The sequence below is a fragment of the Protopterus annectens genome, chromosome 7.part0, assembly GCF_019279795.1.
Source record: "Protopterus annectens isolate FY-2018-M chromosome 7.part0, PAN1.0, whole genome shotgun sequence".
NCBI classification, from domain to species: domain Eukaryota; kingdom Metazoa; phylum Chordata; order Ceratodontiformes; family Protopteridae; genus Protopterus; species Protopterus annectens.
In genome coordinates this window covers 691177793-691204555 of record NC_056739.1, presented here as the reverse complement: position 1 = coordinate 691204555, position 26763 = coordinate 691177793, and the positions used below count along the sequence as shown (strand labels likewise).

Below are 26763 nucleotides of genomic sequence, written 5' to 3'. Positions count from 1 at the left end.
TCTGAGCAAGAACTTCAGCAAAGGATAAGGGAATGGGAATGCAAAACTGAAAGCACATGGGATGAAACTAAGCACAGATAAGACAGTGGTAATGGCAGCAAATTGGGGAAATCAGAAGAAGCTGAGAATTGAGACAGAAGGGAAGATAGTGGAACAGGTAAATAGCTTCAAGTACCTGGGAGGAGTGGCTGAGGAGAAGACAAGTCTGAATGAGGAGATCAAAGCTAGAATCATATATATATATACATATATATAATATACATACATATACTTACATACATATATATGTGTGTGTGTGTGTGTGTGTGTGTGTGTGTGTGTGTGTGTGTGTGTGTGTATATATATATATATATATATATATATATATATATATATATATATATATATATATATATATATATATATATATATATATATATATATATATATATATATATATATATATATATATATATGGATGTACATCTAAGAGTACAGGATCCAGGACTGACCTCTTAGATCATACACTAGTCACTTCAGACATACCTCTTGGAACAGAGCAGGGGATGTACCTGTTTTTGATAACACAATGATAGGTGCAGCAGTGAAGGCTGGGAAAGGGATTGAAAAAGATAGACAAACGAAAAGTAAGTAGGCAGGAGGAGGTTATGCAAACAAGAGGAGATTAGCAAGGGAATTGCTATGGCTAGGCTTGTATAGGCCCTAGGGCCGATAGCTTAGTACCAACCTATGAACCTATGACATAGGTTAAGATTTGTATACTTTATTATTTTTTTTTTTATGTCCACCTGCATGTTTGTACTTTAGCCACAAGATGGCAGTAAAGAGAGGCTAGTATTTTGCTGTTTTAAATGAGTTTTTGCTGGTCTTTTAATAAATTGTTTATGCAGTGCATGGCCAAGATGCCAGTCTGAAAGCAGCAGAAATCCATAGCTCTGCTTAGATTTTAATATCCTGACAGGAAATATACTTTAATTATTAGAAAAATCTAACTAAAAGTATACTAAAAGTTAGATTAACATAGACTATTATTTTCTAAAAATTAATACATAGTCAAGATAATGTTTTAATTATTCCTGTCAAGAAGTTTTCTACTGGAGATCTCAAGATGAGCAATGCAAAGAACCCACACCAGGAGAGTGCAGCCAAGAAAGAATTACATCTTATAATAACAAACATCCAAGAACTGTCACTAAAAATGGACAAATTTGAAAACAAAATGGATATTATCAAACAGGAATGCAGTAAACAACTGGAACTTCTAAATGGAATAGTAAAAAAACAATCTGGACAGATTCTTGCCTTAGAGGAAACAGTAACTGACCTAGATACTAGAGTGACAGTCAATGAACATCACAATGAATTTCTTCTGAAACAAAACACCAGGCTGATGGAGAAACTGGAAGACCTTGAAAGTAGATCAAGGAGGAATAACATAAGAATATATGAAATTCCTGAGAAAGAAGAGGGTGCTAATATAATTCGTTTCCTCAGTAAGTGTTTTTTATCAGCACTAAACATGCCTGAATCCCTCTCTTTTGGAATTGAGAGGGGTCATCGGTCCCTGGTAAATCCAGCTTCATCTCCGAGTTCTTAACATCAAGTCTATAATAGTTAGATTTATTTCCTCGCAAGACAAGGACTTAGTGCTGAAATCAGCTTGGACTAATTCCCCTGTCAAGATGGGTGAAAAGTTATTTGTTTTGAGAATGACTACACCTCTATAGTCATAGCCAGAAGAAAAGAATGTGTTCTTCTAATTAAGTCCTTGAAAAAAAGCCAATATTGAAGCTTAAATTCTTTTTCCTGCAAGAATAAGAATCACCTTGCCAGAAGGAGTGAAGATCTTTGATTCCCTACAAGAAGCATGAGAATTTATCCAAAAGAAGACAATACTGTCGGACATAGAAGAAATGGAATGGTCATCCCAGAGTTTGAAGAGACGGGCAACACAAAATGGATATCTGTGAAGGAAGGAGCAAACAAAACTAAGAAACTAAAGGATAAATGAATAAATTCCTTCTAATTTTAAATGCTTTGTTTTATGAATCATAATATATTTGATTTTGGAAAGTCTCTATTTTGTAAGGTAATGTGAATCATTTTTATTATTAACTTCCTCTTTTCCTTTCTATATCTACTTTTTCTAATTATATATAGTACTAAGTATTTAAATAACATATTTTCTCTCTCTTCTTTCTTCCTATTCTTTTTTTTTTACCAATGTTCCTTTTCTCTCTTTCCCCATTATAAGTACTTTACATAATTTTCCCTTTGAAATAACTACAAATGATGTATGTCTTCTAATTCTTCTGTAATAGTATGATTTGACTTAATACAAAAGCACATTTTTTCTAGTGGGTCAGTGGTGGGGTAACAAGGTGTTTCTGTTTACTGTTTCGCTAAATGTTTTGCTAAATATAAGTTTATGTATATATATATATATATATATATATATATATATATATACTAGGTTCTTTTTTATTTCTGTCTCTGGCCTGGTTAACTGGTGGGTATATGACTGAAATGTTATAATATGATTTCTACAGACAGGAATCAAAGTGAGACAAACTAGCGAAAAACAAAAAGACAGCTTGGAAACACCAAAGCAAATTCTCTCTCAGTTTAACTCTCTCTCAGTTTAATTAATTTATTAATTTATTAAACTGAGAGAGAATTAAACTGAGAGAGAATTTGCTTTGGTGTTTCCAAGCTGTCTTTTTGTTTTTCGATAATATGATTTCTGATTTGAGGCAGCTGTTACATCTAAATAGCTGTTTTATATGAAAGGGTTAATTTTTTCATAATGTTGATGTTTTGTGAGGAAACTGGTCTTCTCTGTGACTGTTCTCATTGTGGAGGTTCATGACATACACTGACAAGGCAGCTTGAGTGTTTTTTTTTTTTTTTTGCTTTCTGTAAACTCTAAAAGCTTCAAGATCTGAATTTCCCACAGAAAATGCTTTTTTCTTCAGTAGAGACAACTTATGTTGCGCATGAGCCTATTTAGATGCTTTTTAACAAGTTTCCTTATACTATGCCAAGAATTATAGATACAATTTCTAATAAAGAGGGGATGCTAAGCATGGTTATTTTGGAAATCAATAGGAAGTACTATAATTTGATTAATACATACTGGATACCAGGACTGAGTACTAAATATGTTGACAAATATCTGGACCTGATTACTTTAAATGCAAAAGGGGAAATTTGATTAATACATACTGGATACCAGGACTGAGTACTAAATATGTTGACAAATATCTGGACCTGATTACTTTAAATGCAAAAGGGGGAATTATAGCAACAGATAATTTTAACTGCCTATTACCAGGCAATGATACTTCTAAAAATGGTAAAATAAAGCGAACATCTTAAGCCAAGAAGTTGAATGACTTTACAAACCAGATGAACCTTAAAGATATACATGGTCTAAGAGAAAATTATTCCGTATTCTATACTCACTATTCATTTTGGTTTGGTACACAAACAAACATTGATAAGGTTTTTGTCTCAAACAATATATACTCTAAAATAAGTGACCTATCAATAATGACTTGTCCACTTTCAGATCATAATGCTATGGTAAAATAAAGCTAACATCTTAAGCCAAGAAGTTGAATGACTTTACAAATCAGATGAACCTTAAAGATATATGTGGTCTAAGAGAAAATTATTCCGTATTCTATACTCACTATTCATATTGTTTTGGTACACAAACAAACATTGATAAGGTTTTTGTCTCAAACAATATATACTCTAAAATAAGTGACCTATCAATAATGACTTGTCCACTTTCAGATCATAATGCTATAAACTTTACATTAACTACACATACAGATGATTTAAGATTTCTACAGAGAATTCCTGCTTACATAACTAAGTTAAATGACTTTAGGGGAATGGATAATGAAATAAATAGACATGTTTATAGAATCAAATGATAATGGTGAAGTGACTGATACTATACTATGGGACACCTTTAAAGTTTATATATATGGTAGAATAAAATCTTGGTACCTTAAAAAAAGGAAAGAGTGTGACAGAGAACTTTTAGACATACAAAAAAACACAGACAGATAAAAATGGATTGCAAAACCAAATAACAATGTAGCACATAATTAAATTACTTATTTAAATCAAAAATACTTAGATGTTCTAAATCATAAGGTAGCTATAAACCTGGAAAAATTGAAATTGCACTCTTTTACTGCAAATCCCAAATATCTACATAAAATAGTGGTAAATCCAAAAAAATAAAGAATCAAAATCTTATTATGAGATTAAATATAAAAGTGATGGTTCAGTTAAGAGTACATCTAACTTAATGGGCATATTAGAAGTGTTCAAAAACTACTGTAAAGATATAAATAATATCACACCACTTTTGGAGACAGATAATGTAATAAATACTTTTATTCAAGAAAATATAACTACTAAGGTGTCAATGCAACAAAATAACATATTAAATAAACAACACCAACAGAAGCGAAGGATCAAATAAAACATTTAAAAGATAATAAAGCTCCAGGACTGGATGGAATAATTCCTGAACTATATAAGATTTTTACTGAATATATAATAAAGAAAATGATGAGTGCCTTTACTATGGTTAAGTAAAAATGTATTAACACCCCCATCGTGGAAATACTCAATTATCTCACCCATATTAAAACAAGGTAAGGACCCCAAATCTTGTAATTCATATAGGCCAATTTCATTACTAAACACTGATTATAAAATTTTCATGACAATATTAGCTAATAGGATAAAGAAATTATTATGTAATCTAATACATAATGATCAGACAGGGTTCATTCTTCATAGAAAACTACAAGATAACATTATTAAATTGCTATACTTAATAGACATAGCATGCAAATAAAAAAACAACTAACTATTATCAGCCTAGACATAGAAAAGGCTTTTGATTCTATTAGTTGGTCTTATCTACAAAGAATTATGATTGGTTCTGAATTCTCCTCAGATTTTGTCAACTTATCAATGAAAATTTATAGTGGGGCACAAGCTTATGTGGAAATTGAGTCATGTCTATCCTCACCACTAGAAATCCTCAAGGGAAATAGACAAGGTTGTCCTTTGTCACCATTACTGTTTGCACTTTCAATGGAACCTTTTGCTACATATATCAGAAACAAGAAAAATATAAAAGGCTTTCAAATTAATAAGGACTATTGTCCTAAGATACAATTATTTGCTGATGATATGTTGTTAATGTTGGGTGATATTGATGGTTCTTTGCATGATGTTATAAATACCTTAAGCAAGTCTAAAAGAATTTCAGGGCTTAAATTTAATCATAATAAATTCAAAACATTACTAATTAACCAAAAGATCAACAAAACCCTAAGAGCGAATAGCCTGTTTAATTGGGAGAATAATATATTAGAATATTTGGGTGTCACTATAAAGAGTACACGGAAAGAGTCTGTTAAGCTAAACTACAATAATTTAATAACCACCATTAGTGAACTAATCAAAAGATGGAATAAAATGTTCTTCACAATGGAGGATAGGCTCTCTTTAATTAAAATGATAATTTTAGCTAAAATTTTGTTTTATATAAAGTCATTGATACTACCCCCTCCCAAAAACTTATTTACAAAATTATATTCCATGCTACTTAAACTTTTATGGTTCCCCTTAAAACCTAGGATTGCATATAAATGGCACATTAGAGCTTGGAGCAGTAATGGGATAGTATTCCCTAGCTTAGATCTTTATTCCAAATCAATTATAATTAATGTAATACATTGTGTCACACCTACCTACATATCTGGCTGGAAAACAATACATGGAATTCATATAAATGATGTCAGAGCTATAGAAAATCAACTTAAGGAACAATATGGGATAAGAGTTCATTGGCTTTTACATGAATTTTGTTTATTTAATAAGAGGTTTGATCATTTTTCTTATGGCATTAATCAAATATTTAATAACTTTAAAAATATAATTGATTGTAATTACAACATTAAATGATTTCTGTTTCTTATATTCCCTATAGCATACCCCCCTGATTGCCTAGATTCTTTCAACATCAATGCGATACAAAAATTAAAGGGAAATAACATGATATTCTGACATCAGTTTATTGAAAATAAGAGTATTAAACCACTAAACTCTCTTTTATGTAGTTTTGATAATAGTCAAGACAGTTGTTTGTTTGTACACTCATTATGGCAGTTAATAGAAAACAAAATGAGAGTATCAATCAACCTAGAGACTGAATCTATACCTAGTTTGATTCAGCTTTTAATTAGGTGTCTTGAAAAGACAGATAATCAAAAATTAAGTATCTCACCTGTCTATAAGATACAAAGAGAAGACACTCTAAAGTTTGACTCAGATTTTTGGAATTACTATGTAAAGATTAATGGAGAACAAATATCTGATGAATCCAAAACATTGTTATTGAATTCTACATACAGTACATCTTTTTCATTATATTGGAGATTGTATACATGGGAATTTATAAATAGGAGTTTCTATACTTCACATAAAATAAATATTATACTCAAAAACAGTAAAAGTAAAATGTTGGAAATGTGATGAATTACTAGAGGCCAACTGGGTTCACATGTTCATTGAATGTAGAAATGTTGTTCAATACTGGAAAGACTTCAGATATTTTGCAAATGCTTTATGGTCTGATAACTGTCATATTTCTAACTCACTAATCTTATTCAATGCTCCTATACCTAATGTAATACTTAAATCTCAGATTCAGTTACTCTAGTCAGTTCTTGCAATTGCCAGAAAAGTTATTACTTTGAACTGGAAAAGTAAACAAGATTTGATGTTTAAAGATTTTATTGATTTAGCAAAAGTTATTTGTAAAAAGAACTGCAAACCATTTGTTATAGAACTCATAACATTACTCATACAAAAATAGCATGGCAAAAATTATTGGAAAACCTTTTGAACAAATACTGATAACTTCTCATGGATAAAATCATTTATCATGGATGAATGTAAATATTGTAAATAGTTTTGTTATTGTTTTATTGTATTTGTTATATGTACATTTGTGTATGTTTATAATGAAAACAAAATAAAAATGTTTTTGAAAAAAAAAATGCTTATTTTGCACTGGACATACTGCTTCGCAAGTGTTTTTGTATTTTACTAACTTTTTACAGCCTTCTTTGGGAAGAAAATAATACTGGCTGATCTGAAATGCCCCCTGACATCCATGAACCCATAAAGGGCTACCATCACCACAGTCTGATCTTTCTAATCTAATAAAACCAAGATGTTTTACATTATGAGGCCTTCAAAGGAAATATGCTATCAGTCTCAAGGGAAAGAAAAACATATTCCATAAACTGTGATCTTGAAACTGTATTACAGAATGCTTGAATTAAGCATATAAAATGTGTCATAGGTAAAGTAACCAGATATAACCATTTCTGTAAAGAGATCCTTTACAACATCAGTATAGTGGGAGGCAGTGCACACATATTTTAGTAGGACTGCTATAATAAACAAATAAGTACATTGCTGTCTCACCATGAAGAACCTCCTCTAATGCCAGATTGCATGAAAAATAAGATGATGAAATCAGCAGTTATCAATGATTTTCAAACTGAATTTGTCAGAGCTTGTGAGTGAAATATTATTTGCCAATCAAGCTGTAGCATACTTTAACTGCTGTTTTATTTATTTATTTATTAATTTATTTATTGATATTTGATTACCGAGAAAGTCTGACTGGGTAGAAGCCCGTTTTCAATGGGTGCTGTACAGTAGTCTGCAATCCCACATCATCATGTCATCAGCCTCTTAATCACTCCATATACCTCATTCCCTAATACTCTGTTCTGTCTGTCTTGCCCTCATAAATTCCCATTCCAGCTGTTACACTCTCCTGTAATGGCATCCCAGCTTACACACTTTATATGAGACCCTTTCTCTCCTAATTAGAAATTACATCTTGCTGAAACACTGTTGGTAGTACATTTCTCCATTTACACAGTTTGCATTCCTAGTGTAAGTATAAAGCTATAATATCTGTAATGCAGATGAAAGCTTTAGGACTTTCAATCACCAGAAAACTGACAGACTTACCAACATTATTATGATAAACTTTATTGTACATATTTCATATTAAGGGTTGGTTTAGGCCTGCTCCGTCTAGTACATGGCTACAGTTGTGATCCTAGCATCAATGTACCTGCACCATGTACAATAGTACCTTCAGCTTAATGCTGAAATGAATGTCTGCATAAATTTACATAACATGTATACCTTTACCACATAAATCAAGGCTAAGTCACAAAAAGTGTGTGTGTGTGTGTGTGTGTGTGTGTGTGTGTGTGTGTGTGTGTGTGTGTGTGTGTGTGTGTGTGTGTGTGTGTGTGTGTTGGGGGTCCATATTCTAAAAGCAGTGTCAGTTGCAGAACAGATAGCAAACAAATATTTGGTACAGTAGGCTGTGGGTTCTATTTCTATGCCAGCTAGACTGATAACTGATACTTCAGTGTAGCATGGGGTGGAGGGGTTACACTATATTCCTGAGTGTGCAGTCCTTCAGATGAGATGTTAAACCAAGGCCCCATCTGCTTGAGTTGGTGGAAGTACAGGTGGATGTAAAAGATCATATGGCACCTATGAAAAAGAATAGGGATTCTTTATTTAAAAAAAATTATACACAATACTATTTACAAACTTACATATTTACAAATGTATACCATATACAAATTTCCATTCCTTTCTGTTATTGTCATCTTAGCTATCTTACTATTCATTAATATGTTAAACCTTATTTGAACCCCACTCCTTTTTCCACAAGCACCACCTAATTTTTCTTAAAAATGACTGCTAGTCTCCATTCACCATTAAACATAATTTCATTTAAACTTTCATGCCAAATATTTTATTTATTTATTTATTTTACATTTGTTGACCGGGCTAGTCCAACTGGATCGTTGTCCATTTTCAGTGGAGGCCCGGGGAGAAAAGCTCCTCAGATTAAAGCATGGTTATAGAAATACATGTAAAATAGGCACTTATGATATAGACAAAAAGCAAAAATACAAGGATATTAGTTCAGGTCAGGTTATGCAAACTAACAAAGAGCAAATAATACCAATTATGTAATACTAGTTATGTAGTAAAAACAAGCAAATAATTTTTTTTTTTTTTTTTTTTTTTACATCAGTAGCAATAGTATTGTATATAATCCACACAACATAAAATAATATTTTACATATTTTGCAAACATATTCCTTATTTTTATGTCTATAATATCCATACAGAACCATATCCATATTTATTTTATTTACCTCTTTTATATTATCAAATACATTTTCTTTAAACAATTTTTCCCACAGTTTTGCAACTCGTATACATTGTAAGAAAACATGTTCTGTAGTTTCATCTTTACCACGATATATACAAACTCTTTCACTGTTTTTATATGGCATATTTCCTTTAGTAGTAATTAATCTCCATAAAAATCTTAATATTCCACTTTTCTATTACACCACACTTTTCTCACTCTTATAGCTTTAACTTTTTAATTTACTAGCTCAGCCCAAGGATTAACATAATTATATTTTATCATGAAATTTGTATACCACACTTTCCTCTCATTTTCTATTTCTCCAATTTTTATTTTCCATAAAATATTTTTTTTTTCTTAAGAACATCTTATTATTTCATTTAAACATGATTTTCCTCTTTTAAAATTTGTTGTTATGCCTCAGGTTACTGGTTCAGGCAGAGGCAGCCTGAGAATAAAAGTGAAATTAACAAGGGATTATTGCTGCAGTATGAGCATGGAAGCCAATGTTTCTTTTCTTTTTAATGTACGTATTTCTATTTATTTTTTAACTAGGGCTATGTGTACCATGTGTCAAACATGCAGGAAGGTAAGTAATTTATTGTGAGTATTTTGTGTGTGTGTGTGTGTGTGTGTGTGTGTGTGTGTGTGTGTGTGTGTGTGTGTGGCTTTACTTCATAAATGCGAATTGCTGAATTATCAAATTTCAGCAATTCGTGTCCATGAAGCTGAAACCGCTAAATAATGAAAGTGCATAATTGCGAATACGACTATGTCGAATTCATGCTTATGCATTTTCGTTATCGTATGGAAGTGTTTGGCTGGGATGGTGTCTGCAGTTTAAGGTGAGTGAGTGTGCATGAGTGTTTTTGTAACTTGTACGAGTGGGTCAGGGTAGGGAGGTTGGGGTATGAGTGTGTGCATTGGCTGTGTATGATTTTTTATTTTTTTACTGTTTGTGCGATCTCAGAGTTAGTAGATATAAATAGGGGGTGGGGATTCAGGGGGGCTTGTCCCCTTGCATATGTGTAGTGTAGGTGTGTGTCTGTGTGGTGTTGTGTTGTATTTCAGTGTTTTGTGGTGTGTGTGTGTGTGTTACGGTTTGTGTGTTGTGTGCTGTATGCTGTGTGTTTGATGTTGTGATTTCGTGGTTGTGAGGTGTCAGTGTTTTCATGGTTTCGGCTTTATACTGTTGAAATGCTGAAATTCGATATTTCAGCATTTCGGCAGTATGAAGTGAAACCGAGTGTATACGTGAATTTATGCTTTGAACTATTCCTGATTTCACAGAATACACCTGATTTAGCCTTATATTTTGGTTTCTCCTTGTAATGTTTGTGTTTTTCTGGGTCATTATTAAAGACTGCAGTCACAGCTAACTGATGACAGACACAGTTTCAGACAGATAAAATGCATGATAATGCAAACCCTGTTACTCCAGCAAGTTTTATTTTATTATCTGGGGTGCTGAGGTGTATAAAGTCAATACATTTGGCTTTAATTATTGGGTATGGAGTTGTTAGTGAATATGAGTGACTGATCCCATTGTAATTTGTACAAATTAAGGAGTCATTATTCTGATTTTGCAGAACGAGTTGTTATTTATGTGAAGCAAACTGGAATAAGTTACTGTGTCTATTTTTAGCACAGTCAGAAGTTTGAGTTGTGCACTGTGAACAAAGTTGCTATAACTGAGGGATTTGGAGGTTGTATGTGATGAACATTACTTTTAAGTGTGGGTTGTGATTTTCAGTGTATCTAAAAGAAACATGTTGGCCAAAATTATTTTAAAATTTCTATCACAAACATCAGCATTATTTACACATTAAGTGACTTTATGTGCTAGTGTAGGTAGAAAGTGTGCAAACGCAACTGATCACTAGTACAGTAGCAAAGTGAGTAACATTGCTAGCTCACAGGGATTGATTCTGTGGTTGAGTTTTGGGCTATGACTCCTTCTTCATGGATTCTACATGTACACCCTGTCTATGTGGGTTTGATCCAGATGATCTGGTTTGCTCCCCCAGATCCTCAGCTGTATATTGTATGTCAGTATTCCTTTATGCTTTTAATTTGATGCCAGTCTAAAATCAGGGGTACACAGAAGGTAATTGTCTTAACTATCTTGTTTTGGAGGAGGAAGCAGGCAGACACTTCTTCCATACATGATTTATATATCTTTACAAACATCTGTCATCTCAGTTTATTGGAAACTACTGTTGTTATCTTTGAATATTAAGGTTTAGATGTAACTTATGTTCCGATCGGATGCTGGGGAGATTCCGTCAATGTATAGAAGGTACTAACAACAAATTACTCCTTTTTGAACCAAATAATGAGAACGTTGGGGTTAATGAGAACGCAGAAGAACTTTTGTTACTGGCAGACGATTTGGATACGCTTGAAGCGGACTTTATGAAGCTAAAAAGGCTACAGCTGCAACGGCAGCATTTTGAAGCATGTATTAAGAAACGGATCATCCCTAGAGGGCTACGTGTTCTAAAAATGCCCACTACAGGTAACCATTTTCCCGAACTTTTGTTGAAATGGCAAAAATTGAATATAGACTTAAGCTTCAATTATATGAAGCTCTTGATAGATTTCCATAGACCTGAAGAAGAAATGTTAAGGGAAAAAGTAACTGCTTTGCATACATCAATTGTCGCTAAATATAAAACTCCACGAGCAACGATGGGCCTTGATAGATTAATGGACAATGTGTTTCTATTTGAAACAAGACTGTTCAATCAAAAGAAAACCAAGATTGAGAGAGACACTACGGACTTCAAAAACGGCCATGTCTTTACTTGGCCCAGGACTGTAACTAGGGACAGTAGTACAAGGAGAGCAGTCATTGGGGCTAAATGTAAACGCTGACAATGTCACCGTTAACTTTGAACAGGACATTGTTACCGCTGACCCCACTACTAATAAAGGGACTGTTGATACTATATCTCACAACAATGGCATTGTCAATATATCTGAAGGGTCTGTTAGTAATGTGAATTTATATCCGACTGTTGTACAAACTAAAGGACATGGCAGGCAATGTGAAAATTCTTTCAATGTATCTAACTCTAATGTTATGGGCATTGTAAACAATATTAATACTAAGAATGGGAACATGTCAGTAGTTAAGAAGAGAGTGGTAACAACAGAACATGAGAAAGACAGTGAAATTAAAATTTTATCACAGGAAGTCCCTTTCCCTATTCAGTCCCCCCTGCTCCGTAGACGTTCTCGCTCCATGAGCAGGGGGAGGCAGAAAAGGAAATTTACAGAACCAAATCAAGTGGGCCCAACACTCAAAAAAATGTGGACAAAGACAGGGAATCCTTAGTTATAAACCTATCACATAAGGATCTTAGCCCTGATTAGAAACAAGTACTAGGAAAGGGCTTATCATTTATACCTAGTCGAATGAGTGAACATACTGACACTGTAATAGATGTGAAAATGTTTGTAAGAAATTTGCAACTAAGACTTGACTTTGGACAAGTAGATAGGGACCGAGTCATAAACACTTTTAAACCAGTAAGTACATACTTTCCTACCTTACATCCAGTGATTGACACATATACTAGATTAGTAGAAAATGATTTGTATGACTATTATTCAGCAAGAAGATCTAAACAATGTAATAAATTCAGTAAAAACAATCTGACCTTTAATCAGAGGAAAGCCCTACAACAGTTAAAAGATGATGATAGCATTGTAATAGTACCAGCAGACAAAGGAGGACCATTAGTAGTTATGAGTACTGAACATTATCTTAGAAATATGATTGATATGTTAAACAATGACGGTAGCTATCTGAGGTTAGATATTAATGACGTAATTACAAGAATTTTTAGGGTCTATGACACTCTAGATGATTTATTAAGAAGTAATTTGATTAAGAAGGACTTCTACAGGTTTCTTAAAGTTGACCACCCATTAATACCTATCTTGAAAGGACTTCCTAAAGTACATAAAGGGTTAGAGAACCCCCCTATGAGACCTATTGTCTCAGGACGTGGGTGGTTAACAGAACCATTCTCCCTTTTTGTGGAACAACATCTTAAAACTGTACTAGAGAGTATTGTAAACATTTTAAAGGATAGTAAGCAGTTCCTGCTTGAATTATATGAATATCTTTCTAGAGAAGAGAATATCGAAGAATACCTGTTAGTCACATTGGATGTGAAAAGTCTTTTCATGGTCATACCCAATGATGTAGGCATTAACAGTGTCTCTAACTATCTTAGAAAACATGCAGACATGGATATTCAATTTATAGAACTATTAACCATGTTTTTAGAAATCATACTAGAGAACAATATCTTTATTTTTAATGAGAATTTGTACATACAAAATGATGGCGTAGCTATGGGCACGTCCTGTGCCAATAGCTACGCCAACATAGTCATGGCCCAATGGGAGAATGAGGAGTTGTTCCACCTTACCTCTTTTAAGAATAATGTTGTATTCTATAAGAGGTTTGTGGACGACCTTTTTTTGATCTGCAAAGGAAATGAAAATACCTTGCTAGATTTTGAAAGGGACATTAATAGCCTAACACACTTTTTAAAGTTTACTATGTCATATTCATCAGAACACATTTCTTTTCTGGATGTAAATGTAATGAAACTAAGTAATGGAATTATTAATACCTCTGTGCATAGGAAAATGTGCTTTAGAAATTCTATTTTACATAGAAACAGTATGCATCCTAAGCACATTTTCGATAATGTAATTAAGGGACAAGTGATGAGAGCATCTAGGCTCAATCCCACAGAGATAGGTTTCATTAATGAAGTTGAGGGGTTGAAGGGCAGACTAGTAGAAAGGTCCTACAGTGTAAGAGATGTGGATAAAGCAATAGATGAAATATATGGATTAAGAGATACAAGAGCGCGTCCATACTTTTCTAGTAGAGTGGATACAGAAGATGAAAAGGGTATTAATAATAGAGCAATAGATTCAGTGGTCAGCTTCTCCTTGCATTATACAAAAGATGTTAGCAAGGTTAAGAACATACTTGCCAAACATTGGCACTTGCTAAGATTAGATGATGATATTTGTAGCCTGATTGGTGAACAACCAAGATTTAGCTATAAGAATAAACCTAATTTGAAGCGAACACTATGCCACAAACTTACAAGTGATCATTTAACTCCTCACACTAATACAATTCCCTGTAATAGCTGTAATCAATGTACTTACATCAATACTGATGTACAGTTTAAGTCACCAGCCACAGGACAAACTTTCACCTTCCTAACAGGTACCACTTGTAGAACAGACAATGTAGTCTACTTAGCTCAGTGTGGATCCTGTACATCTTTTTATATAGGAAAAACGAACAGACAGCTAAGAGAGAGAATAAGGGAACATAACTATAGTATAAGAATAGGAGATGAACGGAATGCCCTAGCTAAACATGTTAAAAAGAAAGGGAGTAGGCATACTTTTACATTCTTTGTTATTCAATGCATCACTCACACGTTGAGAGGAGGGGATGTAGAAACACTTACTCTTGAACATGAAACTAGATGGATCATCTGATGTAAGTCTGACCACCCTCCTGGTCTGAACGATAAGATCAACATTTATCCCTTTCTCAAGAAAAGGAGATTGGGAGGAGCTCTTAAGCATTAATATTAACTATATACATTCTCTGTTCACCAATTTTATCATCTCTAAGGCATATACTGACACTACTATATGGCCTCCTATTATTTTTAATTTTAATAGAGATGCAATATGGCTTAGAACTATAGCTTTTGCTAATGTATATATTTATGTTTTTACATATTGTACTCTTCTATGAACTCAACATTGTTTCTAACACTTTTAATAGTCCTGAATTTTTTCAAAATCAAAGTTAATTCATTTTCCACAGTTTGCATCTGTGGAAAATGCTCTTGCACTAACCTCTACCTGAGAAATGTATTATATAAATTAAGATCAGACACCATCTGGTGGTTTGAGGAAAGCATTGCAATCACTAGAGAAAATAATTTTCTATGTAGTTTTTATAATAATTCAGAGACATAGAGGTATGCCACGTTATTTTAGATGAGTATTAGTTTACAAGTATTTTTTAAGTAGTATTTATGTATATTATATAGAATTATTGTATGCAATGATGCAGTTTTAGATGTGTTGGCGTTCTACCATCAACTCTATGAAATGTTGTTCTACACTTTAAGAACCTTAATATTGTACTCAAGTGTTCAATTATTTTTAATTGATTTGATTATTTAAGGGCTGTGCCTACTAACTATTTTGTACAGTCTGATGAAGCCCTCCATGGGTGAAAGCGCTTACTGGTCCTAAAATAAAGAAAGTTCCTTTTTTATATTTTGTGGAGCTATTTCTTTTGGACATCAGATTTTTATTTTCATGTTGAACATATTTTTGAAGTGTTCCTGCGCATTTGCTTAGGTAACTTATGTTTATTTGAAATAATAAATAGGACTGAATTTCTTTCCTTAACCATTTTTTCATTCAGGCCATCACTGAATTGAAAGGCTGTTAAAAAAATCTAACATGGCTCCTCATATCTAGAATTTTATGATTTCTGGGGGCCTAGTGGCCCCAGGCCCCCAGCTTAATTCATTTACTTCCTCCATATGAATTACAGAAAAGTCTTGGCACATAAAGGTATGATACAAGGATGGAAAAAAAGCTAAAAAGTAAGACAAAGTGTGAAAAAAAACAAGGAAGAAGTAATGTATCTGGATTGAGTGGAGCAGGGATGGACAGAAAACAGTGCTAGGGCAATGTGAGGGTGCAGTAGGGACCAGTGTGCCATAAAGGGGGGTCATGGAATCTTTCATAATGGCTAGCCTAGTTGGTTGCAGTCAGACATCTGAGGTACATATAGTCCATAATGAGGCTATAATGAGTGGATACTGAGGTAGTCTGTGGATGAAAGTGACTGAAGCCATCTGTTTGATCACAAGTGATGGTCATCAGCCTGTTGCAGCAGAGCCTTACACCATTAGAATTAGATCCCGCCCCTTCATTTTCTTCATGCAACCCTGCTTGCTTTGAAGTCAACGGTTGCCACTATTATTTCTTATGTTGTCATCTGTTCCCTTTAAAATTCAGACAGAAAGAAATGAAACAATTGATCATTTTGTAGAAATATAACACTTGTCCATGTTTAATTTCACTTTTTACCCATCCTCCCCAAAAATACAGTCCAGTGAAATCATTCTAGATATATTCTGGAAGATACACCTTAGATAATTAAAAAAACAGACACTTTTAATTACATAATAATAAATGGTACTGAAAAGTCAATCCATTGTTGCAGCTTAATATTCAGGAGATAAAACGGACAATTTCTAATATTCAGAAATGAAAATCAATTCTGGAATGGCAATATAAAATAAAAAAAAATTGTCACTAAAATGCCAACAAGAATTTGTAATATCATGGTAAAATGTATCCGTGCATCCTAAAAGTAGTACGTAATCTCATGGCAGAATTAATTATACTATTTAAGCATATTGTTTTTGGTTAGCATATTAGGACTTAGAAAACACAGTTTGCATGAAAGTAGTGTATTCTATGCTACTGTATAAACTTAAAACATGAAAAAACAAGGAAGGAAAATAAGTTATCACACATAAGAAGAGGAGGAGGTATGACAGAGTTATGAAACAGCCTGAAAAGTTGTCTCTGATTTTTAAGACGTAATACTTTTGGCTCTAGATGATTGCCACTGATGAAGTTCCACCATGACCCTATGTGCAAAAATGGAGATAAGGCATTGTGGGTGGATGGGTGGATGTTAGTTTGATAAACAAAAACATTTCTGGAATTAACAATCAAAAGTTTTAGATAGCACCTTAGTCAATCAGGTGTAGGTACAAGTTAACACTGTTTCCTTAAATACAGAGGATAGTGGTGCCATCATGTAAGCACAGTGACATTAAATATAAAAAAAATGGTTAATATTCTTAAATATTATGGCTTAAGCATTCAGAATAGTGAATTTAGCAATAGCACATTTTAGCACTGATCCCTCATCAACCAAAGCAGAATGAAATGCAGCTTGGGATTATAAAGAAGGATTTCTTTTTAATTAATCACACAATGCAGACTGATCACTGCCTTAGAGGTGAAATAATAGAAAAACAACTAATTAGTCAGCTCTTCAGCTGCTCACAGGAACTCTAAAATCACTTTTATTTAACCAAAATACCCACACGAACAAAGGAAGGGCACACAAACTCCACACAGAAGGCACCCCAGCCGGGAATCAAACTACAGAACCTCTTGCTGTAAGGCAACAAGGCTATGCTCCTCACCACTGTTCTGCCATAAATGTGTCAGCCAAGCCAGGCAGGAATTGAACCTATAATCTTCATATTAATTAATGTTAGAAGGAAAATAGGGTCAGGAACATAAAAGTCAAATACATCACTACCGTTTTCTCTCAGTTGATTCCTGAAAATGCATAATCCTTTATAACTGCATAAAGATGATGCACAAGGGACATAACTATTTTAAATCTCCATAACCTGATAACATCAATGCAGCAAGAACATTTGAGAGTACCTTTTGTGCCAGTGTTTGAATGACTCCTTTGATTTCGTAGTCTAAATAAGTAGTGGTGGTCTTTAGTTGATGACGGAGAGTGTTCTGAAACTGATCTTCACCAATGATATGAATCACATGTCGCTCTAAATTTTCCCAGTCCAGCTGTTCTGGGAGTTTGAGAATCACCAGACGGAGCTGTTCAATATTATTCACAACAACACACAGCTGTAGGAAAGGCAAAACATTATTAGCAATAAACTGTCTTTTGGTAAGCTTCCCATTCTTAACTTTGCAGGTTCCCATCAATATATATATAAAGTTTTAGCAAACAATTTAATATTTAATTAAAAATACCTATGAGACTGACCAGTTGTTTTGTTAATATTAAAAGCTTCATCTCTTCATCCTTCCCCTTACATTAAATAATTTAATAAATAAAAAAAATAAAATAAACTAGTTAACAGGTAAAATTGGAATACTATGAAGGGCGCCACCCCCAATATCAAATTATCAGGTCACTAAGTAGTCAGCTTCCTGTTTTGACATTTTATGAATCTTTTTTTCTGTCTTGTTCTTGGCCCATGCTCGTAAAACACAACTAAAACTCATTGAATCTCTTCTATGTGCCTCTCCTCTAAACACTCATGGATACTGACAGTGTCAGCCCATCACGTCCTTTCGTTAAAGTCAACAAACAGAAAATTGTTCATAGCTGCTGTCTTTCTTAACGAAAATAAAAAATTATCTTTCCTGATCCATTTTCCAATCATTTTCTTTACTGTAGACCCTCTTCATTTATATTTAATTCCTGAAGTTTTTATGTAATCTCCAGGTAGGAAGCTAGGAAGCTGAGACTCATTTCCAGTTTTAAAAAAATGACTACATATAATATAATATATATATATATATATATATATATATATATATATATATATATATATATATATATATATATACACATAGATACATACATACATATTTCAGCTTTGTTAACTGGGTTAGTCCCACTAGGCTAGTGGCCTCTTTTCAGAGGAGAGCTGAGGTGGTACTTATACTACTAGGGAAATTTGGCCTGGCCATTTGGAAATATCCCCCATGATAGGTGACATGGGATCTTTTACAACCACCTCAGCTACCACCATCTCATGCAGATGGGGCCTTGGTTTAACATCTCATTTCAAGGACAACACACTCACAAGTACTGCGCCCCCCCACCCCCATATGCTGTGCAGAAATAGAACCCACAGCCTTCTGCGAATAGGCAAGTATGTGATTAATTGAGCCACTGACAATGACATGCATATTTCTGTGTGCATGTGTCTGTGGTTCAGCTTTACTTCACTGAGGCATATGCGATCAACAGCAGTTGATCAAAATGTTAATGTAGAACATATGAATTGCAAGTGCACTTTTGGTGTATTTTCCATTCTCTCCACTGTAGTGTACCATGAACTTGATATATACATACATACACACACACACACACACACATATATATATATATATATATATATATATATATATATATATATATATATATATATATAGATAGATAGATATGTATTTGTATGAGTGTGTGTGCATTTTATACAGAGTTGAACATGCACAATGTCCACATCTGTTTGGCTGACAGAAATACATGGTCAGTGTGCTCAAGACTGACAGCCCCTGGGTAGGGGAATATTCCTTTTCTCCAGGTGTTGTGCAATCTCAGAGTTAGTATATATAATTAAGTAGGGGATGTTGGAAGCACAGCCCCACCCACATGAGGGTTACAGTGGGGCTTGCCCTCCTGCAGAAACACTTGTTGGATTAGCCTGCTCCAGGGTAAGCATCAGAGCATTGATAGTTCATGTTGATGTTCTGTGTTTTGATTTTTTTATATCAACATTATAGATGTTGACATTGTGCACATTACATTAGTTACAATAGATCTATATATGATATAGATAGATTGAACAAGCAGCTATACCAACATCTAGAATATCTACATTATTACATCAAAACAATAAACATCAACAGGTTCTGTGCATGCTCCTGGGATCACGAGAATAAGCAAAATACAAGTGTTTCCACAGGGAGCAAGCCTCCTTGCACTGCCCACATCCCCTGTTAATTATATATACTAACCCTGAGATTGCATAATTTATTTTATTTATTGGCATTTGTTTACCTGGATAGTCTACTGGGCCAGTAAAAGCCCATTTTCAGTGGAACCCCTGGTAGAGAAGCTCCACAAAAAACTTGAACACGTAACAAAATTAATGTAATGAACATGTAACAAAATTAACATAATACAGAATATTACCATATGAAAAGTCAACAAAATCATGTAAAAGGACAAGTAATTAACAATTAGTTAAGGTAAAAAAAACACTAGATTAATCAATTAGTTACAATTAATCCAAACAGGAACAAAAGAACCCACGAAATCCAAGGTGAAGCAAACGCAGGCAGGAAGTAGTAAATCCATACAGTTTATTTAGAGGAATAAACGCTTTCTTCCCAAACAGTTAAATTATCAGGAACTTCATCAGACACAGTATAGATTCATCCTACATCAAATTTATGTCAGTAAAAGATGACAGTCATAGCACATTTACAGATGAATGCCGTCATTTTTAGCTGAGAACAGTTGAAACCCTTTATGTATGCTAGCAATCAGAAATGCATGCATCTGACTATATTATTCCTACATATATTATAGCAACAGAAGTGTATATGCATCTAACTAGCAAACAGAAGTACATGCATTTATAAATCTCTAAATATACATCTAACACTAAGCACTTCTTTCTCTATAGCCATATTGTATGGATACTTGTGCCCACTGTCCGGGCATTGATTATCCTCAGTACCTCTTTCCACATGGGAGCCACTGAGTGAAAGAATGGCTGAAGTGCTGTCTAAAATGCATACATTTTTGTCAGTTATTCATTAGCTATACGGTGCATGTGATATGAGTGCAAGTACTTCTCGGGAATCAAAAAGCTCGAGGACACTCAGCTAAGGGACAGTATATTGAACATGCACATACAACCATGCGTTATTGAAATATACTAGCAAATTTATTTATTTTTGTGGAGGCAATTCCCTCAAAGCAATAATCCTGTACCACATCTTTACCTTATACTAACTCTGAGGCCACTGAATCTCAAAGTAAGTAGTTGTAAGATCACACAATTAGTCCAGTATCTTTCATCTAAATGTCTCCCACCGAACAGTGTTGTGCCCGTTCTCATTCAGTATTTTTATCAATGGATGACTACAAGAGAATTCCTTCCATAGCAAGGCTAGCAGCACTGTGAATACTTGCTGTAAATAATTGTCACTGCTGAAGTGACACTCACCCATGTGGAAAAATGTGAAAAAAAAAGGATTGTGGATGGATGGATTATAAGAGCATTCTTGGATAATGTCCATACTTTACACAGTAGATGCACTGATTTTTGCAAATGAATATCATCTTAGCATGAAACCATCCAGAATGGATCTAGTACTAAAATGTGCTAAAATGTATTTCTTTTTTCTTCATCAAACTAATAGCACTCAGAACTGTACAGAAGTGACTGTCATTCATATCCTAAATTACAAAGAAAAAATCTCATGTTACAGATCAGCTGAGAATAAGAAACATCTAGATATAATGGATATATAACTATCACAGATGCATGTTCTCTGTCCCTGCCAGTCACTAAAGCCTAAAGCAACTTAACACATGATGTAATGCAAACACGTATCATACCAATGAGATGTCACTAGCTAGTATGCATATGTATATGTGGATATATATATATATATATATATATATATATATATATATATATATATATATATATACACACACACACACACACACACACACACACACACACACACACATATATTTTCGAACTCACACAGTAGACCCTGGGTTATGCGAAATTGCACTTAATTGAAAGTGCACTTTTGCGAAACCCACTTCAACGAACGGGCTACTACTGATTTTAGTGCAGTAGTTACGGACCTTAGGGTTAGATGATTAAGAAACATTATTAAACAAGCCCTGTCAGGAAACACTCTTTAAACTATTTAGCCTGACTTTTAGCTACTGGTTTTGTTCCTGAGAATTGGTGCACAGCAGTGGTGATACCACTCCACAAAGGAGGCCCCACCACTGTCCCCAGGAATTATCAGCCCATCAGCCTGTCAAATCATATTTGCATAGCCATGGGGCATATTATAACTGGCCTGATAAACTATTATATCAAAAATCTCATCAGGGTAGACTTAACAACAGTTTTGCTTTGTCAAGGGTATATCCTGTCTAATGAGTAGCAGTCATGACAAATCAAGCAGTGTGATACGTTATTTTTATTCAAACAGAAATTGGATGATTGGATGGATATTCACTAATTCATCCCGACTTGACTGGCCTAGTCCTCCTTAAAAAAGGAAGCATGGTTTATGGGTAAGCACTGGTAAGGTGTAAATGGTCACAAGACTCAACTGCCCTGTATTTCCTATGACTCCTATGAATATCACGTTGTTACAAAGAAAGCATACTATATGTATTGCTGTTTCATGAGAAGTATTTCCTATTCATTTGCTGCTTACATTTTAAGTTTTTATTGTATTCCCATTTACCTGTGTCCACTGTCTGAATCAATTTTTAATTAAATTAATGTATTAAGAATTTATTTAAACTTACACAAACACATAGGTTATAGAAGTTTCTACTATTCACTGATTTATTCCCCGTTTGCCAAAATTCATCTAGTTCTGGGTCATATGGTAGTTGGAGACTATCTTGATACAAAATGAGCCCGATACAAGACACTAAACCTATAGTGGAAAACAGTCTGTCATACAAGCATATATTAACTTATATAAATTATTTGTTTATATTAAATTAACGGGTGAATAAAGTGAAACATTGCTTCCAGCTGCTTTCATGGCAGTCAGTGCTGGTTTGCCTGTCACTGTCAATCAGTATGAGCATTAAAAAGTTAAATAAATAATTTCCAGTCTTCTGCATTTTGTTCTTTAAAGACACAAATATGTCTTTTAAGAATGTCTCTTAGGTATGTCACTTTTCATGATTGTTCTGTATTTTGTGCATCTATCCTGGGATTCCAAAAACATTTGCTGCATTGCAGTAGGCAACTGCGTGTGACAAATGGCCATTCACAGGATGTGTGTGACTCAAACACAAACAAGCAAGCAGTTCAGACTGAACAGTGAGTTGCTCACAGTATATGCTAACAGCTGTAAAAGCAAATGGCAATGAACAACAGTACTAAAATGAGGTTCTCTGTATGCCAATGCAATAAAATAAGATAGTCAAGAGACTCAGAAATGTATAAGAGAGAGCTGTGGTGTGCGAATACTAAATGACCACAGCCAAATCCTCATGTATTTCAGGTAATCAAGGAAATCTGCCACGCATTGCCACAGTTTAGTGAACATGTACATGCAGCAGACTATTATTGCCACTATGAGCCACAGTGGTGCACACTATCCCCCTCAGAGACACCATGTTATCCAAACACTCCTTTATGGCTTTTATTAAGCTGACATGGTAGACTAATATCACATAGATACGGACACTAAACAGGAGTTGGTACACATGTGCCACCCTTAGCTGCAGGCCTCTGGGGTCATAGATTTCCCATCTCATTGGATACACAGGTATGTGTGGCTTTACATGTACTAGCTATAGGGGCAGTTCAACAATCAACAGGGGATACAGTGGGTCAATCTCAGGCTTCTACCTCTAGAATGCTTCATCAGTTTCTTAATGCCATTCTACAGCATGTGGGAGAAGCATATCTGTTTTCCACATACCACACAGGAGAGAGCTAACACCATGTATAGCCCATTTCAGTGTGGTGTTGAGAGCAACAAAATGCACTCACACTTAAAAAAATGCTGTGCTTGTTAATCTAGGATGATCATTCCATTACCTGGCAGGCGGTCTGTAATGCACAGGGTATCATCTCTGTGTCAGCGGGCCATCCAGGCAGTTACCATGAGTTCCACATATGGCACACAGTGACTTTTATCAAAGGTTTATAAATGATTTAACCCAGCAGAATCTCATTGGTGATGCTGAATATACTCTGGAGCCCTAGCTGATGACATCTGTCTGAAATGTGTGTGACAGACCATGGATACAACTATGCCCTATCGCAAGCCCAGATCATCACGGAACATGTGTCTGGGCTGCTGAAAGCTTACTTTGCATGGAGGTACTTAGTGGTGTCATGCATGGAAGATGAGCAGGCATTATCTGCATATCGCTGCCCACAGGAGCTGCCTCTATCAGGAGTTTCACAGGTAGTATCAGGTTCCTGGCCAGAGTAGGTATGCGTTATGACAGTAAGCAATGTCCATTACCGGTGTGCCACTATTGAGACTGTCAATACCTTGAGGACACCCTCTCCTGCTCATATGCACTTCCAGACCCAATGTTGCAGAGGAAGTGCTGCAGCTGAGTGACTGTGACTTTGGCCTTCGTGTACATGATGGCTACCATCTGTGGAGCCTGTAGTGGATCATCTGTGAAGATCATGCCTGCCATGCAACATGCAAGCCTGGGATGACTCTCTTGTCTAGTATGCAACTGAATCTGTTAAAAATGTCACACGTGGGACATGCACTCCTAGAGATCATCCCACACAGCCTGCAGTACTTGTATCATCTCTGTAATAGCTGAGGAGGTACTAGTCTGTGCCTCTATGATGGACCTGCACTTATATTGGGTCATATCCATCAGGACACCTATTTCTAGAGGAGAGAAGTACCCACCTCATTGATGTGCATCAGTACCACACTCATGTGGTTAACTTCCCTGCTCTATGGGACTTAGGACAGATATAAATTCCTGGGCCACAGGGGAGTGACACATTTCTCCAACTCCTTGTGCCCACAGTAATTTGTCTTCCCTTTGTGATGTTTCTCATGGGAATCCACAAACACAGAGGTTGTGTCCATGGTCTGAGTAGGGTATCTTGTGAGCACACCCTCTATGTCCATCACAGTTACTGTACTCCCTGACAGTGTGAGCTGTATATCACCATCATCATCAGAGCCTGGCATGTCTCCATCAAGCGGTGGAAGTCTCACAGTGGTGAAGCCTGATAGAAAATCACCTGTGAAGACAGCAAAGCAGAAGGTTCATTATAAGTATAACCCATCACTTCTACCTTAATCTCAGCACAGAGTTCATAGCCTAATGATTATCAACAATAATGGTTAATATATCTTACCTTGTGCAAGTACCCATGGAGGTTGTATCCCCTATGTACCTACAGTACACAAATGACACAACATCAGGCAGATGTGCATTAATAAAAGCAACAAACAAAATTTGGCAATACCCATCTGGGGCTTCTTTGTTAGATACTCTAAGGGACACTGCAGCTCAGCTTGTAGATCCAATACCCCACTTTGGAACTCTGAAAAATCTGTTTAGCCTCTTGGTGGTGCTAGAAACTTCTCCAGCTCCATCAAAGGTGGCCCATCTCCTGTCACCCAACCTCCCTGTGCAAGGTGGAGAACATGTTTCTCCACATCATAGATAATGTTAGTGGCACTACATCTGACTATTCAATAGTTGCAGTTCTGGCTACCACCTTATTGCTGTAAACAACAAGATATTGACAAGCACATTTAAGGTGGGGTTGATTAGAAGCCTCCTGCCAGGCATCCGTCATCCATGGAGACCCTGCAGCAACAACACATTCTCTGCATCAGAGAATGCGTTCTTCCTAGCCTTTCCTTTGGCATATTGCTGTGTGAATAAAAACAACACCATGTGACTATGCATCTATGGGATGCTTGCTTAGCTGTTCTATGTGCTGTATAGCACCCTTCCTGTACACAAAATTGTGGCTACTAATAGTAGATGGAGGAGTACGTTTTATACCCTTCAACCACTAAACAACATTGTAAACAACTCTACTACTTCAAAGACATACATAATCATCCCTTCAACCACTAAACAACATTGAAAACAACTCTGCTGCTTCAAAGACATGCATAATCATAACTCCCACTGCTAACAAGTCTGACAGTTGTCCCCCAAAAATATTACAGTTCTGCTTTGTATGCATTTAGCAACATGCCCCCCCAAAAAAAATGTTGCTGAATACATACAAAGCAGAACTGTACCATGACTTTCCATTGGTACATTACAAGTTAATACCAGCCGCCTGATGTGGTCATCTTTAACAGACTCACAGTTACCCACAAGCACATTATCATGTTGTTGTTGTTTGTCTTTCGGCTTTTTCCCAGTAAGGGGTCACCACAGCAGTACTCCGGTCTGCTAATGATTGGCAGTAGATTTTTACGAAATGCCAAGGTGCTAGCTCGACGCCCAACCTTCAACGAAGGCACGCCCATTTACACATGCATGTCTTTCGAACGCTACCCAACCGCGGGGAGGACATGCAGACTCCACACAGAAGGCACTCCCAAGCCAAGCCAAGAATCGAACGGGAGAACCTCTTGCTGTGAGTTAACAATGCTACCGCTGTACCACTGCGGAATTCACCAAGCACATTATCATGTATAGGGTAGATATCAGTGAGTCAACATAAATTGCTATCATACACACCTATGTGTGTGTCAAGAAAATGCTGCACATAGGTATCTGTGTGCCCCTTCATATCACAAGGCAGTACTTGTCTGCCTCATTTAAGAGCTACAAATCACTATTGCTTTTGGGTGAGCCTACCAGTAACTTTCTCAGAATTTGTATACAAATATTATGTGCTTCACTATTTTCCCTTGTTAAAACACCTAGCAGGCACAGTATAATTCTCTGCAGCAAGTATTTCTTCACAGAAATATTAATTTATATCAACAGACAAGTAGTACTAAAAAATGCTTCACATAACCTTCAGTAAGTGGTATTTCTAGTTTACACAGTG

General features: G+C 35.2%; 1 protein-coding gene across 1 annotated transcript in view; it reads right to left on the bottom strand.

The window, feature by feature from the left end:
- UNC13D (unc-13 homolog D) overlaps nt 1-26763 on the bottom strand; it is a 1205501-nt gene that overhangs the window by 207697 nt on the left and 971041 nt on the right. The window contains exon 23 of the mRNA XM_044077226.1: nt 17864-18070. Coding sequence (XP_043933161.1) covers nt 17864-18070 — 207 coding nt within the window. The remainder of the gene's footprint in view (nt 1-17863; nt 18071-26763) is intronic.